This window comes from Salvelinus sp. IW2-2015, linkage group LG5 (assembly GCF_002910315.2).
Source record: "Salvelinus sp. IW2-2015 linkage group LG5, ASM291031v2, whole genome shotgun sequence".
NCBI classification, from domain to species: Eukaryota; Metazoa; Chordata; class Actinopteri; order Salmoniformes; family Salmonidae; genus Salvelinus; species Salvelinus sp. IW2-2015.
In genome coordinates this window covers 1,158,016-1,176,717 of record NC_036844.1, presented here as the reverse complement: position 1 = coordinate 1,176,717, position 18,702 = coordinate 1,158,016, and the positions used below count along the sequence as shown (strand labels likewise).

General features: G+C 41.3%; 1 protein-coding gene across 6 annotated transcripts in view; it reads left to right on the top strand.

The window, feature by feature from the left end:
• Positions 1-2,917: 2,917 nt before the first annotated feature.
• The window catches only part of LOC111963767 (protein SCAI), a 48,299-nt gene continuing 32,514 nt past the window's right edge, over positions 2,918-18,702 (top strand). For 2 of the 6 annotated variants that reach the window (XR_011479842.1, XR_011479843.1), the window contains exons 1-3: positions 2,918-3,139; positions 3,864-3,924; positions 9,969-10,087. Coding sequence is in view for 4 of the 6 variants with exons in the window: in XM_023987260.2 (XP_023843028.1) it covers positions 9,987-10,087 (101 nt within the window). In the remaining 2 variants the exon portion in view is untranslated. Of the gene's footprint in view, positions 3,173-3,863; positions 3,925-9,968; positions 10,088-18,702 lie in introns of all 6 variants that reach the window. The other 4 variants (XM_023987260.2, XM_023987257.2, XM_023987259.2 and 1 more) reach the window with 3 other exon arrangements.

Genomic DNA, 18,702 nt, shown 5'->3' with positions numbered 1-18,702 from the left:
CTACAGGACTGTTTTGCTAGCACAGACAGGAATATGTTCTGGGAAACTTTAGATGGCATTGAGGAGTACACCACATCAGTCATTGGCTTCATCAATAAGTGCATTGATGACATTGTCCCCACAGTGACTGTACGTACATACCCCAACCAGAACCCATGGATTACAGGCAACATCCGCACTGAGCTAAAGGCTAGAGCTCCCGCTTTCAAGGAGCGGGACTCTAACCCAGAAGCTTATAGGAAATCCTGCTATGCCCTCCGACGAACCATCAAACAGGCAAAGCGTCAATACAGGACTGAGATCGAATCGTACTACACCGGCTCCGACGCTCATCAGATGTGGCAGGGCTTGCAAACCATTACAGACCACAAAGGGAAGCACAGCCGAGAGCTGCCCAGTGTCACGAGCCTACCAGACGAGCTAAACTACTTATATGCTCACTTCAAGGCAAATAATACTGAAACGTGCATGAGAGCACCAGCTGTTCCGGACTACTGTGTGATCACGCTCTCCGCTGCCGATGTGAGTAAGACCTTTAAACAGGTCAACATTCACAAAGCCGCAGGGGCAGACAGATTACCTGGACGTATACTGCGAGCATGCGCTGACAAACTGGCAAGTGTCTTCACTGACATTTTCAACCTCTCCCTGTTCGAGTCTGTAATACCAACATGTTTTATTTATTTATTTATTTTAACCCCTTTTTTCTCCCCAATTTCGTTGTATCCAATTGGTAGTTACAGTCTTGTCTCATCGCTGCAACTCCTGTATGGACTCGGGAGAGGCCAAGGTTGAGAGCCACGCATCCTCCAAAACACAACCCAACCAAGCCGCACTGCTTCTTGACACAATGCCCACTTAACCCGGAAGCCAGCCACACCAATGTGTTGGAGGAAACACTGTACACCTGGCGACCGTGTCAGCGTGCACTGCGCCCGGCCTGCCAAAGGAGTCGCTAGTGCGCGATGGAACAAGGACATTGCTGCCAGCCAAACCCTCCCCTAACCTGGACGATGCTGGGCCAATTGTGCGCCGCCCCATGGGTCTCCCGGCTGCGACAGAGCCTGGACTCGAACCCAGAATCTCTAGTGGCACTGCGCCACTCGGGAGGCCTATACAAATATGTTTTCAGCAGACCACCATAGTCCCTGTGCCCAAGAACACTAAGGTAACCTGCCTAAATGACTACCGATCCGTAGCACTCACGTCTGTAGCCATGAAGTGCTTTGAAAGGCTGGTCATGGCTCACATCAACACCATCATCCCAGAAACCCTAGACCCACTCCAATTTGCATACTGCCAAAACAGATACACAGATGAGGCAAAGGGACTCTCAGAATTTCTGGTCTGATGAAACAAAAATTGAACTCTTTGGCCTGAATGCCAACCGTCATGTCTGGAGGAAACCTGGTACCATCTCTACGATGAAGCATTGTGGTGGCAGCATTATTCTGTGGGTGTCACGATTGTCTTAATGATGAGACCAAGGCGCAGCGTGCATAGAGTTCCACATAATTTTAATAAAGAGAAACTCACAAAACAAAACAATAAAGAACAAACGAAACGTGAAGCTACTGGAGTGCACAAAGGCAACTTACTGTAGACAAGATCCCACAACTAACAATGGGGAAAATGGCTACCTAAATATGATCCCCAATCAGAGACAACGATAAACAGCTGTCTCTGGTTGGGAACCGTATCAGGCCAACATAGACATACAAACACCTAGATGACCCACCCTAGTCACTATCACGCCCCAACCAACACAGAGAAAAACAGCTTACTATGGTCAGGGCGTGACAGTGGGAATGTTTTTCACCTGCAGGGACTGGGAGACTCGTCAGGATCGAGGGAAAGATGAACGGAGCAAAGTACAGAGAGATCCTTGATGAAAACCTGCTCCAGAGCGCTCAGGACCTCAGACTGGGGGCGAAGGTTCACCTTCCAACAGGACAATGACCCTAAGCACACAGCCAAGACAATGCAGGAGTGGCTTTGTGACAAGTCTCTTAATGTCCTTGAGTGGCCCAGCCAGAGCCCGGACTTAAACCCGATTGAACATCTCTGGAGAGACCTGTAAATTGCTGTGCAGTGACGCCCCCCATCTAACATGACAGAGCTTGAGTGGATCTGCAGAGAATAATGTGAGAAACTCTCCAAATACAGTTGTGCCAAGCTTGTAGCGTCATACCCAAGAAGACAGGAGGCTGTAATCGCTGCCAAAGGTGCTTCAACAAAGTACTGAGTAAAGGGTCTGAATAGTTAAAAACCTTTTTTTGCTTTGTAATAATTGGGTCTTGTGAGTAGATTGATGAGGGAAAAAACTGTCAAGGGTTCTGAATACTTTCTGAATGCACTGTATAAACTCAATATATTAAGTAATGACATTAAGAATGATTACCTGCTGAATTCAAAGGTAACCAACCTACACTGCTAGACTAAACTTTACTTGCATCATCCTTGTGGTATTGATAAACATGGTAATGCTTTCACTGATTGCATATGAAGGAGGATAGTTCCTACATGATAGAATGCTCTCTTTGTTATCCAACTAATCTTGTGTACATTCTGTCATCCTTTGAACCCCGTTCATTGCTGCTCACAGCAATATTTTACTTTACTTTCATACTTACATGATTTAAAGCTTTCATCAAGTGTCAAAGGAATATACTTTGATTTTGGGTTATTATAAATTGAGGCAGTTTTACAAATTAAAGTATCTAATGAAAGTATAAGTTAATTCTTCAATATCAAGATGTTTATATTTATTGAAACGACAGAAAGTCTAACAGACTGTGCCTTTAACCAGTTAGCAAAGAGGACTGACTGAAAACGCTAACTTGATTGATCATAAATCCCCTCGTGCAGAACGTTTATGCTTTTTCGCCACTGGCCCACCCTCCTCTACCACAGCCAGTGTCCACATCTTCATATACACATTGGCACGCACATACAACCACCCGCAGCTAGTTGAGACTGGCAACTGTTAGGTGCAACACCGGTCCGTTAACTGTGAAACAGCTGTATATGACGGCGCGGCACTGCATTGGATGCTCTGATTTAAAACGGTTTATACATTTAGCTACATACATTTTACACCTGGATACGGTTGACCAGAGGACGACTGATGGAGACAACAGTAGGAATGAGTCAGTTCGTTAACGTTAGCTAGGTAGTATATTTGGAGTAGTCAATAAATKRCTAGTTTAATTKTCTTTAGCTAGCTAACGTTACCGWTAGTTGCTAYGTCTCCCACTGCCCAGCTGTTCTAGCAGCTAACGTTACTTAGCGGTAGTAGCCAGATTAAATTACCTGCACATCATACTAGCTACAGTAGCTAGATATTGTTAGTTCGCTACCTGCTGTATCACAGAGTATCTAAACCTTTGCCTAAATCATGCTCCTTAAATTGATACACTGTTAATAGCTAGGTAGGTAACGTTACCTAGCTAAATGCATTGCTRCTAATTGATTGGATAGAGGCTATTTTTGCATGAACGATTCAAAATCTAACKTTACAACGTTAACAACTAACGACGTTAGTTAGGCGAACTAGCTAGCTTGCTAGTTGCTAAATGCATTATTGATTTGATGAGTCCAGCCATTACCGTTTGCTGGCAAGCTATGTACGTAGCTATTTTCACAMCGTTAAATCACCAACATAAAATCGTGCACGCTGAATGTAACACTAGYTTATCGTTAAGTTAGCGTTTTAGCTAGCTAGTTATGTAGTAGTGCAACTAGCAGTGCCTTGCTTGTGTCACTGCAAAGACTCGCGTGTGTCCTGTTCCAAATTGCTGCACGAATTGTTGTTTTTCTAAATACCCTTTCATTTTTGTCAAAACGATTTGTSTAATTTTAAGACATATAGGCAACTGCTTTCAAGTGGACTCGGAYTTGACACAAGCCGGCCTGTTCTTTAAGGTGAGTACATGTCATATTCTGTAGCCTAGGTCGCTTTTGCTCTGGGGATTTGAGATGCTTTCTCACAGTATCTTGAGTGGAAAGTGCTTTAAAAAACGTCCACTGAAAAGAAATGACAATGAAGCAAATTGTCCCAAAAAAATCTCGACTTCCAGCTCCTTTGGTGAGGGACCTATTTCATTTGAATGGAACCTAGTTGACTAGAAGGCATACACCCCCTTGYACAGTTGTCACATKTTGGTGTCCTGATTGCAATGTCAGTGCAATCAACTTTCCCCTTGATCCTGACATGTCCTAATTCATTGCTGATGACAATCGAACCAAATACAGTTATTCACTTGGGATGGAAGAGGTGCAGGAGCTGTCTTATTCCAGGTCGGTGCATGAGACTATGTTTACCGAAGTTCACAAATTACATTATGCAATAGAGACCTTTTTGATTATTCACTGTAAATAAGTCTTATTCCATTGAGGTCTAGTAGCCGATCAGACAACAATAATATACACTTAAAATGTACTATACAATACTGACTTATTGATTAATTTGGCCAAGTTCAACATTTACATTTAAGTCATTTAGCTGACGCTCTTATCCAGAGCGACTTACAAATTGGAAAGTTCATACATATTCATATTCATTCAAGAGTTTGTTCATGTAATTCAATATTACATTTTTATAAGCTCTCAAATTCATAAACATTAATAAACAAAACCCTTTGTACCAGGACTAAATAAAACACYGATAAACATATGGGATACCTCCATGAAATGCCACTTAAGTATTGAGTGCTACAATTCCTAAAAAGCAAAGGCATCAGTGCTATCAAGAAGATATACAGTATAGGATAAAATAATAGTTTTAACAGTAGTACRTCTGGTCTTCATAAGGAATGATTTWAAATGGTACAGTTGGTTCAAGAACAGATCGACACATTATAAGCAGAGGTAATGCATAAAGGCAGCATTCAAGTATACACACATCTTCACATAATCAAGCAATAAGGCCCGGGGGGGGTTAATATACCACGGCTAAGGGCTGTTCTCAAGCGCGACACAACGTGGAGTGCCTGGATACAGCTCTAAGATATGGTATATTGGCCATATACCACAAACCCCTGAGGTCCCTTATTGCTATTATTAAGGCTTTGTGACCTTTTTTGTAGGCTTACAAATACAAGCATATCAGTACCACTGTACACTAGCGCCTACAAACAAGTTTCATAAACAGATTAGGTCTAGTTAACAGAAGGACCTTGCGTGCCAGGACTGACATAACATTAATGATGTTAAACAAGTCACTGTCCAGGTGCTGAAGCTCCGAGCACTTTAACTGCTTCTTTGGAGGAGCTGGCCATGGTGCTGAAATGCAGTGAAGAGAAGGAGGACTGGTGTGTAAAGTAGGTTGAACAAACAATTGTTTAAATTGTATGCCTATTAGCATTTCATTTTCAAATCTTCACACTTTAGCCTTACCATATCAAAACAAGCTCCACATTGCTTTGTGTGTTCTTTGGCAGGGCAGTCGGTTGTGTTGGCGTGTCTCCTTCCTTTACTCAGCCATGTCTTCACATATGGCAAGGGGTGGAACAGCAGCAGTGGTTGATCGTTGCGTTTGAGGAAAAGCAAATTGGAGAGGTGGCTCACTGCGAGCGCGTTTCACGATGTCATTCATGCTGCTGAATGCACGCTCGCATTCACTGGTGGMTATGGCGATGGTTTCTACTGCTTTCATCAGAGGTGACAAGGAGACTGGCGTTTTTGTAGCTTTGGAGTCCTTGAACTCATGGAATCCCCGAACACTCTCCGTACCATCTACTCTGAACTAGAGGTCGATTGATTATGATTTTTCAACGCCGATACCGATTTTTGGAGGACCAAAAAAAGCCGATACCGATTAATCGGCCGATTAAAAAAATAAATAAATATATATATACAGTTATATATATATATATATAAACAGCGAGTGGCAGCTGTGTAAAAACAAAATGGGGGGGGGGGGGTCAATGTAAATAGTCCGGGTGGCCATTTGATTAATTGTTCAGCAGTCTTATGGCTTGGGAGTAGAAGTTGTTGAGGAGTCCCGGTACCGCTTGCCATGCGGTAGCAGAGAGAACAGTCTGACCTAAATAATTAATTTCCGTTCCTTCTTAGGCTAGCTGGCTTGCTCCTGACTTGTTTAGAGTAACGTCAGTTGATAGTGACAGAATCACACATTACTTCCCAAGCAAAGTCAATTTCTTTATCTCCTCGGCTATAGAAGATTGTAGCRCAGCYTCTGAATGTCATAGATTCCAGCCAAAGATCTCCCATATGCGTCGGAGTCACGTCTTTCCCCGGCATTTTACAGCTTGTTTCTAGCACAAAGCATTGCGGACTAAAGATGGATCGCTTWGTATAATAAGGTAGTAGKTGCCAGGCGCACTGGGTTGAGTGTGTCAAGAACTGCAACGCTGCTGGGKTTTTCATGCTCAACAGTTTAYYGTGTGTATCAAGAATGGTCCACTACCCAAAGGACATCCAGCCAACTTGACACAACTGTGGGAAGCATTGGAGTCAACATGRGCCAGCATCCCTGTGGAACGCTTTTTCCACCATTCCTGTGGAATGCTTTCGACACCTTGTAGTCCATGYCCCGACGAATTGAGGATGTTCTGAGGGCAAAYGGGGGTGCAACTCAAATATTAGGAAGGTGTTCTTGATGTTTTGTACTCTGTGTAGGCTCCCACACAAAGCCCTTTTGTTAGTAGCATAAAGTGAATACTTTTTAAAATGAATTAGGCCTTGTCGAATTGGCTTACTTTCAGCACCAATTCACTGTTCATCTTCTTGGGTACTGCTTCATAGTAATGTAAGTTATGTAAATTACTCGAAATATGCCTTTTTGTGAGGTGTGAGCTGACCAAGTAATTTGGTGTCACTCTAAAGCGGAAAGGTGGAATAAACRAGTCAGGAGTAGGTTTTCTTGATTGAACACAGTTCTCTATTGAGGGATTTCTGTCAATACAAACACTCCAACACAATCAATGAGAATCTCCCAAGGAAAAACACAYATCTTCTTCAGATGAAACAGGAACACAAGACGATTATCTTTACACTATAACAAAAATCAYGGGTTTGTCACCGTCTTATTGGTTCTTCGTGGATAGCTCCCCTCTCTTGGTGGCCATTCTCTAGAGATAGTTTATCTCCTTCTCCTTGCCTTCCAAAAGATACGTCCTCTCCTTTGGTGGAGCAACCACTCTTATACTTTCTTTTGCCTCCYCTCTCTGCTGGTTCCCTCCTCTCTCTTGTAGGGGAAAGAGAATATGTCATATGTACCGTCAGCTGTGCTTATTTGCCTCTAGTCACCTTGACTCACATGCCTGGTTGGGCTACTATCCGTGAGCCCAGCCTTGGCCCTCTGGTGGTCCTTCCACAGAGGTCAATTACTCTGATAAATAGTTTCATTATGGGCAAAGAAACATTTGTTTTTATTTAATCAATTATAGCAGGAGCAAGCTTACCCATCTTCCCGCTGTCTCTCAAACTGAACAGAACATCAGTAGGCCTGTCCATGCTCACAGATATTGCATTTTCTGGACACATAAATAACTATTTTCGGAAGAAGCCTTTGACTCGTTTCCTGAAGTGCCACTGTACACAGCACAGCCATTAGTTAGGCAGCACCAAAGGGTTTAATCATCAAGAGCAGGCTAGGGCTCATGATTGAGAGAGCATATCCATTGCAGTGTGTAATGCAGTGTAGCTCAGTTTATGTACACCATCCCAGCAGCGCAAAACCCCGAAGGAAGTACATTTTCTTAGAAATCCAGCTTTGCCCTGTGACCGAGCATGCTCTTCGTATAGCCTAGGCCTATAGCATAGGCTATGGATCATTTGATTGAGACCACACTAGGCGTACTTGATATTGTGTGAAAATCAGGGATGAGGGGCAGCATCAGACACACATTGGTATATAATAAGCAACTATTTCTCAAACATTGAGCAATATGACATTTAATCGATTACAAATGACATGACCCTCTCCTGGAGTAAAATACTAAACCCATCCCCTGACTGAAATTGAAAAAGCATGACCATCCCCCATTTTCCTCCGGGTAACAATTGTGTACATTTCGACCTCTCCCTAAGGTCGAAGTCTTTCTGCTTGGCTCTGATGTGATTTGACAACATGGAACAGTGCATGCTGCACATTCTCAATCTTGAACAGTCTACTGGCACACATACGCCAGATTCACAGARTAGTGGCAAAAAATAACCGGTATGCAGTTCACCAACAATTAGAGGTGCCGGTTGTGAGAGCAAAATTGCAAGAWTATGTAATAATACTTTTATTGCATCAAATGGTTGTTTTATGCAACAGAATAGAGGGTTCTTATAACTCTATTGTGTTTGTGTTAACTGAAAGGGGGCCTTTGGGAGATRACACTGACAGGAGATTTTTGGGTTATAAAACCTAAAGAGACCGCATTCCATAGCATGAGTTAATGTTTCTGTTCTCTATGGTACCAGGGAGAGATGACCCCAGGGCCCGACCCTTGTCTCTACACAAAGATAACTGTTTTTATAGCAGATACTGTCTGCTGTGAATAATAAGTATCTTTCATGCAAATCTTAACCTTGTGACCCATTCCATCCATCTGTTGTTCGTCATGTAGACTGAAAGGGATGTATCTTGGCTATAAAAGACCTTTGCACTYTTGTCTGGGGGCTCTCGACGAATCATCTGAGGGTGATTCGTCAGCCAGCCATCATTATCGTAGAGCACTCAATCGATTCACTTTATATGTGTGTGTTTTATTGACCTGCTCCCTTATTAATAAGTGAATAAAGATTTAGTTTAAGTATAACTCTGACTTGTGTGATAAGTTTGTCTCTCCTCATTTGATAGTAAAGAAATTAACCACCACACGGTACGGCACTCCGTCCCAAGTCAAGCACTGTACCCATAACATGGTACAGCCATCGCATGCTTTAAATTATGGATGGTTTCACTCAGTGATGTTGGATTGCCCCTAGCTATACTGAACAAAAATATAAACGCAACATGTAAAATGTGGGTCCCATGTTTCAAGAGCTGAAATAAAATGTCCCAGAAATGTTCCATATGCACAAAGTGTATTTCTCTCAAATTTTGTGCACAATAATGTTTACATCCCTGTTAGTGAGCAATTCTCCTTTGCCAAGATAATCCATCCACTTGACCGGTGTGGCATATCAAGAAGCTGATTAAACAGCATGATCCTTACACCGGTGCACCTTGTGCTGGGGGCAAAAGGCCACTCTAAAATGTGCAGTTTTGTCACAACACAATGACAGATCTCAGGTTTTGAGGGAGCATGCAATTGGCATGCTGACTGCAGGAATGTCCACCATAGCTGTTGCCAGATAATTGAATGTTCATTTCTCTACTATAAGCCGCCTCCAATGTCGTTTTAGAGAATTTGTCAGTACATCCAACTGGCCTCACAAAAAAGGTGCCACATTTTTCTGTAAAATTGGTTATACCTTTTCTGCAAAATAGGTAGTGCTTGAGCTGGTTGCCCTTGACAGCAGTTAGCCTAAGTGTTAGACAGTGTAGAGCCCTTTGGTCATTTGGTAATGGCAAAAAAATGCTCTCACATAAGAAGTTTCAGTGTGTGTGACCCGATCTTACACTCTCTCACACGTACACGCACACACCTTGTAGTATGTATGCACTGGTTGGCAAGACTCATGCTTATAGCCAAAGCCTGATCACCAGAGCTTGACAGTGAATTGTTGGACAGTGTAGAGCACTTTGGTTTTTTGATGATGCAGAAAAGACRCAACTTTTTTTGCAGTCTTTTGTTATCTTCTGTCATCTTTTGTTATGTATTCCACAGACATGGTGTTTGCAGTCTTTAATTTAAAAATCTATTACAACTCATTTTTGAGCATACATCCATTATTGTCAGATACATATTATCTACAAAAAATAATAATAAATGACAAAATGCCCTTTTAGTTTTACTGTTTGTATTATATGGCCTCTGTCAAGTCAAAGATGCTCTCTTGTTTTTCAGGGGTGAGAGGCAGGTGCCATGACTGGGGCTGAGGATGACATCCCATTGGGTGAAAGCAAGACAGTCACAGACTTCTGCTACCTACTGGACAAATCCAAACAACTCTTCAATGGCCTAAGGTCAGCCTGTCTGTCTGTTTGTCTGTCTGTCTGTCTCTTGAGGCCTCTGTATTTGTGTTTTTGACTGTTGATAAGTTGTTTTGAATTGTTTGATTGGCCTACTTTTAAATGATCTGACATTCAATGCAGTAAGCTATAAGAAAATAACTTCACACTTAGTTATTTAATAAATGGTTCGTAGACCTAAATGATTAGTTAGTTATTTAATAAATGGCTCATAGACCTAAATGATCAGTTAGTTATTTAATAAATGGTTCGTAGACCTAAATGATCAGTTAGTTATTTAATAAATGGCTCGTAGACCTAAATGATCAGTTAGTTATTTAATAAATGGCTCATAGACCTAAATGATCAGTTAGTTATTTAATAAATGGGTTCTTAGACCTAAATGATCAGTTAGTTATTTAATAAATGGCTCATAGACCTAAATGATCAGTTAGTTATTTAATAAATGGCTCATAGACCTAAATGATCAATGGTAAAAAGATGGTCCACACTCTCAGAATTAAGGTGAATGAAAATACACCATTTCTGTAATACCACATTTCTTAGTATCAACCCCAATTTGAAGAGTACAACCTTTTCAGTTTGACGTGGCACTTTGTCTTATTTGTCAACCTTTAAGGGCCATCCACACCAAGGACGATAACTGTAATGATAAATTATACATAACTAAAGGTTGGCGAGCATCCACACCTACAGACCATTTATCGTTCTGCAGTACACYTGTCAATCAACTGGTCAAAGCATCTTATGGCACTCTGTAGTTCTGTTAATAAGGTGTTAACACAAGTCCATTCAGTGCTTCAGGGTGTTTTCATTGTCATAGTGACGACTGCAAATAATACTTAATGACAAATAACATAGAAAATCATATTTAAATGTTGCATTTCAACAACAAATGCTGTTTAGACTGAGCATCTTGTATGTCATGCCATTCATTGCTTGCCTTRTTGCTCAAGTGGTTTGCAAGTTTCCATTTTACTAATGATTGTCCGTTCATTCATTCATCTTTTTCGATGTGCGACAGTTCATTTGGCCTATGCCTATTTTACATTTAGCAATTAGCAAGAGCTAGCCTGCTTTTCTCCACGGAAAGGCTATTAGACCTAGTATAAAACATTTTACAAGTTAAAATATTTTTTTAGGCTTGGTATGTCAGTAGCTGCAGGCTGTATCTTCTCCCTTGCTCGCTTGCACTCTCACTCGCCTTCTGTCTCCCTCCCCCCTCTGTCCCTTACGAGTGTGTACAGTAGTAACAACACGTGCCTGAGCGATTGTCTGAGAACTTGGAATTGGTTGCTTCATTACTTCTCTTAGTAATGAACCCCCATTCCGCTCGTCCCTGTGATGTATGGATAGAAACTGAAGCGGCGCCCCAATCTGAAACAAGAAGAGACAGGAAACACTGTGAGCTCACTGCAACGGTGTTGTCAGACACAAGTTGTAAATAAGCCTCCTCCGTTTTTAGAGAATTTGTCAGTCAGGGCCTAAAACAAACTTAAAAAAAAAAATACCAGCCACTGTGGTCACTTACCAGCCAATATAATTTTTTGGGCCATAATGACCCATGCATGCTTAGTAGTGTTTTATTTATTCCACTCTCCCCCACTCTCTCTTTTCTCCCCAATTTCAATCGGGCTCGGAAGAGGCGAATGTGGAGTCATGCGTACTCCRAAACAACATGACCCGCCTAACCACGCTCCTTAACACCTGCCAGCTTAACCCGGAAGCCAGCCAATKTGTTGAAGGAAACACAGTTCAACTGGCGACCGGGTTCAGCCTGCAGGCACCCGGCCTGCCACAAGGAGTCGCTAGAGTGTGATGAGCCAAGTAAAACCCCTCTGTGTCACGCCCTGGCCTTAGTTATCTTTGTTTTCTTTATTATTTTAGTTAGGTCAGGGTGTGACATGGGGGATGTTTGTGTGTTTTTTGTCTAGTCTAGGGTGTGTGTATTGTCTAGGGGGTTTTGGTAGAGTTCATGGGGTTGTGTTCAGTGTAGGTGTTTATGTAAGTCTATGGTTGCCTGGATTGGTTCTCAATTAGAGACAGCTGTCTATCGTTGTCTCTGATTGAGAGTCATATTTAGGCAGCCATAGGCATTAGGTAGGTTGTGGGTAATTGTCTATGTTTGACGTTAGTAGCTTGTGTCTGCACTTTCGTTTGTTAGCTTCACGGTCGTTTGTTGTTTTGTTTAGTTTGTATTAGTTTCGTGTTCGTTTCATCTTCTCAAATAAAAGAAGATGTATCCATCTTGGTCCTCTCTTTCACCTAAAGACGATTGTGACACTCTGGCTAAACCCTCCCCCTAACCCGGACGATGCTGGGCCAATTGTGCGCCGTCCTATGGTACTATGGGACTCCCTGCCATGACCGGTTGTGAAACAGCCTGGGAATGAACCCGGGTCTATAGTAACACCTCTAGCCTGATGCAGTGCCTTAGACCGCTGCGCCACTCGGGAGGCCCCAGAAATGTATTACTAGGAAGAAGTAATGTGATATATTGCTCTATTTAATTTTATATTCTGTGAMCAGAGTATTTTAACAAAAATCTAGACTCTGTTCCACATGGAGTATGATGCCCGTAGGCCTATACCTGGAACCTTGTTGTAATTGGTAGGATTCTTATCATCCTGAGCGGTCCAAGCAGCGTAGCATTTTGGACAAGGTCTGCTTGTGAAATCTGGGGCACATTGAACCTGTCTCTGGAGGCTCAGTCCCACCCTGGAATTAACCAATGCCAGCCCTGCTGCAGTGCTCTGTTCCTCCATGCTAATTACACTTAGGTTTGGTTATTAGAATCAGACCAAAAATTTGGATCAGTGACCTAGTTTTGCTTGGGGACTTTGCTTGTTTGGGGCCCAGTCAGATTTCWGTTAMATAATTGGAATTGTTATGAATAAACTAGGGGCATTTTAGCATTAGGCCTATACGGTAACTGCAGACAGGTCAAATGTGTACTGAACAAATATATATACTCAACATGYAGCAATTTCAAAGGTTTAACTGAGTTACAGTTCATATAAGGAAATCAGTCAATTTTAAACAMATTAATTTGGCCCTAATCTATGGATTTCACATGACTGGGCAGGGGTGCAGCCATGGGTGGGCCTTGGAGGGCATAGACCCACCCACTTGGCAGCCAGGCCCAGCCAATCAGAATGAGTTTTTTTTCCACAAAAAGGGCTTTATTTCAGACAGAAATACTCCTCAGCACCCCCGCCCCCCCCTCAGACGATCCCGCAGGTAAAGAAGCGGATATGGCGGTCCTGGGTTGGCGTGGTTACACGTGGTCTGCAGTTGAGGCCTGTTGGACATACTTCCAAATTCTCTAAAACGACGTTGGAGGCAGCTTATGGTAGAGAAATTAACATTTAATTCTCTGACAACAGCTCTAGTGGACATTCCTGCAGTCAGCATGCCAATTGCACACTCTCTCAAAACTTGAGACATCTGTAGCATTGTTGTAACGGCATCCTTCCTTCTCTTCAAGAGAAGAGGAGGTGTAGCAGGGATCGGACCAACACGCAGCGTAGCCAGTGCGCAACATGTTTAATTAAACGATAAACAKAGAACACTTACAAATACAAAATAACAAAAAGTGGCAAACCGATACAGTCCTAGCTGGTGCAGAGAAAACACAGAGACAGGAAACAACCACCCACAAACCCCAACACAAAACAAGCCACCTATATATGATTCCCAATCAGAGACAACACAAAACACCTGCCTCTGATTGGGAACCATATTAGGCCAAACACAGAAACAGACAAACTAGACACACAGCATAGAATGCCCACCCAGCTCACGTCCTGACCAACACTAAAACAAGCAAAACACACAAGAACTATGGTCAGAACGTGACAATTGTGTTGTGTGACCAAAAGTGCACATTTTAGAGTGGCCTTTTATTGCCCCCACCACAAGGTGCACCTGTGTAATGATCATGCAGTTTAATCAGCTTCTTGATATGCCACACCTGTCAGGTGGATGGATTATCTTGGCAAAGGAGAAATGCTCACTAACAGGGACGTAAACAAATTTGTGCACAACATTTTTGAGAAAAGCTTTTTGTGCGTATGGAAAATTGCTGGGATTTTGTATTTCAGCTCATGAAACATGAGACCAACACTTTACATGTTGTGTTTATATTTTTGTTCAGTGTAACTACATGATATTGGACCAGCTAATGTAAAATGAGAGAGAAAATGTGTGGATGATTAAATAAATAACCTTTAGGCATATTAAGTGTYATATACTAACTGAGAGACCGCTTGTATGATATGTTTCCAGTGTCTAGCAGTCTGACCGGAAACAACAGAGCAGGAATTTCCTTATCTAGCCCTCTCTTCGCTCTGTTTGGTAATATGTCTTGTAGGTGTTAATCTTGTTCATAGGGATACAAAATTAATGGTGCATGGAATTTGACTAAATTGAATTCTGCTTGATTATCTGACCCATCATCCTGATATGACAGTCAAGACATCGTTTGCCACAGCMAGCAAGGTCATTAGGGTAAGAAACAAATCACTAAGCCTTAGTGTTACCAATGTATGGGAGCACACGTTTTTTATGTAAWATTTACAAGTTAATCTTCTTCCCATTCTTCATCCTTTCATTATCTGAGTAAGGCAGTCTGTTCAATCTTTTGACATTGGGCCCAGCAYCCTGCAGTTTCACAAAGAAGTGCACCTCAAGTCTCTCCTTAATTTAAGTGAGTGGTGTATTTACATCAACCAAGGGCTTTGTAGGTTTGTATATTTGGGTAAAAAGACGAGAGATTGATATTTGTCTGTCTGTCGTGTGTGTGTGTACTGTATCTGTGTTCCATATTCTGTATGCTAGTCTACACATAAAAGTACCTAATTGACAAACTTGAGTAAAAGTAAAGATACCTTAATAGAAAAAGACTCAAGTAAAAGTCACCCAGTAAAATATTACTTGATTGAAAGTCTAAAAGTATTTGGTTTTAAATATACTTCAGTATCAAAAGTGAAAGTATATAAATAATTTCATATTCCTTATTAAGCAAACCAGATGGCACCATTTTCAGATGTATTCTTTTTTTTTACGGATAGCCAGGGGCACACTCCAACACTCAGACATCATTTACAAACTAAGCATGTGTCTTTAGCAGTGATGCCAATTTAGCAATTTTGTTGCTAGATTTAGCAACTTTTCAGACTACCCTGGAAACGTATTTTTCAAACAGCACCTAGCAACAAATTTAGCAACTTTTGAAAAGTGACTCAAACGCTAAAATGCACGCATTTTCCCTCTAAATGACACAAAAACGATTTTCTCTGTCATACACTCAGTCACAACACACGTCCCTGGCTGCAAAAATACGTTGTGAGTGACGTCAGCAGCAGGCGCTCAGCTCGTGCACAGGCAGCAGCAGGCCAGCAGCAATTTCAGTAAATTGCAAATCATTGTTGGCTGACTGCAGCAGCAGTAGTACGGGTTCGACGAGCCAAACCCAATGAGAATATAGTTGGTCACGAATGTTTGATCTTGAACAGAACTTACAACATCAATCAACATGTCTCAATCAAAATTGTACAGCCAGAAGTACAGAAAAGAGTGGGAGTCTGTACCTGAACAAATGTCAAATCATATTTTTTGCCGAGATGGCCAGACAATTTGAGTAACGTTATTGTGTATTCTACGTAATGAYGCAGTTTTACGTTATCACGCAATGACATCACAACGTCATTTAGCAACTTTTAGCAACAAATCAACCTGCCTCTTAGCAACTTATCCTGAAAATTAGTTGGCAACACTGGTCTTTAGTGAGTCTGCCAGATCAGAGGCAGTAGGGATGACCAGGGATATTCTCTTGATAAGTATGTGAATTGGACCATTTTCCTGTCCTGCTAAGCATTCTAAATATAACAAGTACTTTTGGGTGTCTGAGAAAATGTATGGAGTAAAAAGTACATTATTTTCTTAAAGTAAAAGTTGTCAAAAATATAAGTAGTAAAGTACAGATACCCCCAAAAACAACTGAAGTATTATTTTAAAGTATTTTTTACTTAAGTACTTTACACCACTGCAAAGTAGTGCCAAACATGATATTGCACAGTGTGTTATGTTTACCAGTACATGCCAAACATGATATTGCACATTTTGAGTGTGTTATGTTTACCAGTATAGTGTTGTGTGTTTTTAGGCTATGCATGCATTTGCTGCTGCACTTTTGCTGCTACAGCCACCATTGCCTTCTCCTCTGCTCCTTATTAATCAACCTACCAGGGTGTTTACAAACACTACAGGAACAAGATCATCTACATGTATTGATCACATTTTTACGAAATCATTGGATGCAGTGATCACAATATAGTGGCTATATCCAGGAAAGCCACAGTTCCAACAGCTGGGCCTAAAATAGTGTATCATACAAAATATTTTGCTGTGACTCTTATGTGGATGATGTTACAAATATTTTGGTCTGATGTGATTAATGAGGAGCATCCAGTCGCTGCACTTGATGAATATATGAAATTGCTTCTTCCAATTATTGATAAACATGCACCTGTTAAGAAACTGACTGTTAGAACTGTTAAGGCTTCATGGATTGATGGGGAATTGAAAAACTGTATGGTTGAAAGAGATGGGTGGCTAATAAGTGTGGCTGTACATCTGAGTGGCAAAAGGAGTGGCTAATAAGTCTGGCTGTACATCTGACTGGCTTACTTACTGCAAATTGAGAAATGATGTGACTGAACTCAACAAAAAGAAGAAGAAACTTTATTATGAAGCCAAGATCAATGATATGAAGAATGATGGAAAAAACCTTTGGAGTACCTTATATTAAATTATTGGTAGAAAGACATTCCACTCCATCTTTCATTTGAATCAGATGGCTTATTCATCACAAAACCATTTGATGTTGCCAATTATTTTAATGATTATTTCTTTGGCAAAGTGGGCAAACTTAGGCAGGAAATGCCCACGACAAAGAGTGAGCAATTATATTCATGCATAAAAAAAACTACTAATGAAAGAAAAGCAGTGCAAGTTTGAATTTTGTAAAGTTAGTGTGGGAGAGGTGGAAAAATTATTGTTAACGATCAATAATGACAAACCTCCTGGCATTGACAACTTAGATGGAAAGCTACTGAGGATGGTAGCTGACTCTATAGCCTATTCTATCTGTCATATTTTTAATCTGAGCCTAGAGGAAAGTATTTGTCCTCTGGCCTAGAGGGATGCCAAAGTAATTCCACTACCCAAGAGTTGTAAAGCGGCCTTTACTGGATCTAACAGCAGACCTATAAGCTTGTTGCCAGCTCTTAGCAAACTGTTGGAACAAATTGTGTTTGACGCAAAATACAATGCTATTTCTCTGTAAACAAATTATCAACAGACTTTCAGGATGCTTATAGAGAAGGGCACTCAAGTACTGCACTGACACAAATGACTGATGATTGGTTGAAAGAAATTGTTAATAAGAAGATTGTGGGAGCTGTAGCTGTTAGATTCCAGTGCAGCTTTTGATATTATTGATCAATAGCCTGTGTTGAAAAAACTTAAGTGCTATGGCTTTCAACCCTCTGCCATATCGTGGATTCAGAGCTATCTATCTAATAGAACTCAAAGGGTTTTCTTTAATGGAAGCGTCTCTAATGTCAAACATGTAAAGTGTGGTGTACCGCAGGGCAGCTTTCTAGCCCTCTACTCTTTTATATTTTTACCAATGACCTGCCACTGGCATTAAAGAAAGAATCTGTGTCTATGTATGCTGATGAAACCATATACGCATCAGCAACCCGCAGCCATGAAGTCACTGAAACCCTTAAAATAAGAATTGCGGTCTGTTTTGGAATGGTTGGCCAGAAATAAACTGGTCCTGAACATCTCTAAAACTAAGAGCATTGTAATTGGTACAAATCATTCCTAAGTGCTAGACCTCAGCTGAATCTGGTAATGAATGGTGTGGCTGTTGAACAAGTTGAGGAGACTAAATTACTTGGTGTTACCTTAGATTGTAAACTGTCTTGGTCAAAACATATAGATTCAATGGTTGCAAAGATGGGAGAGGTCTAGCCGTAATAAGAGATATTCTGCTTTTTTGACACCGCACTCCAAGAAGCAAGTTCTGCAGGCTCTAGTTTGTCTAATCTTGATTGTTGTCCAGTCGTGTGGTCAGTGCTGCAATGAAAGACATAGTTAAGCTGCAGATGGCCCAGAACAGAGTGGCACGTTTTGCTCTTAATTGTAATCAGAGGGCTGATATAAATACTATGCATGCCAGTCTCTCTTGGCTAAGAGTTGAGGAGAGACTGACTGCATCACTTCTTATTTTTATAAGAAACATTAATGTGTTGAAAATCCCAAGTTGTTTGCATAGTCAACTTACACACAAGGTCCTGACACACACACGTATCCCACCAGACATGCCACCAGGGGTCTTTTCATATTCCCCAAAATCAGAACAAATTCAAGAAAACGTACAGTATTATATAGAGCCCTTATTGCATGGAACTTCCTTCCATCTCATATTGCTCAAACAAACAGCAAACCTGGTTTAGAAAAACAGATCAAGCAACACCTTGCGGCACAACGCCTCTCCCCGATTTGACCTAGATAGTTTGTGTGTATGCATTGTAGGT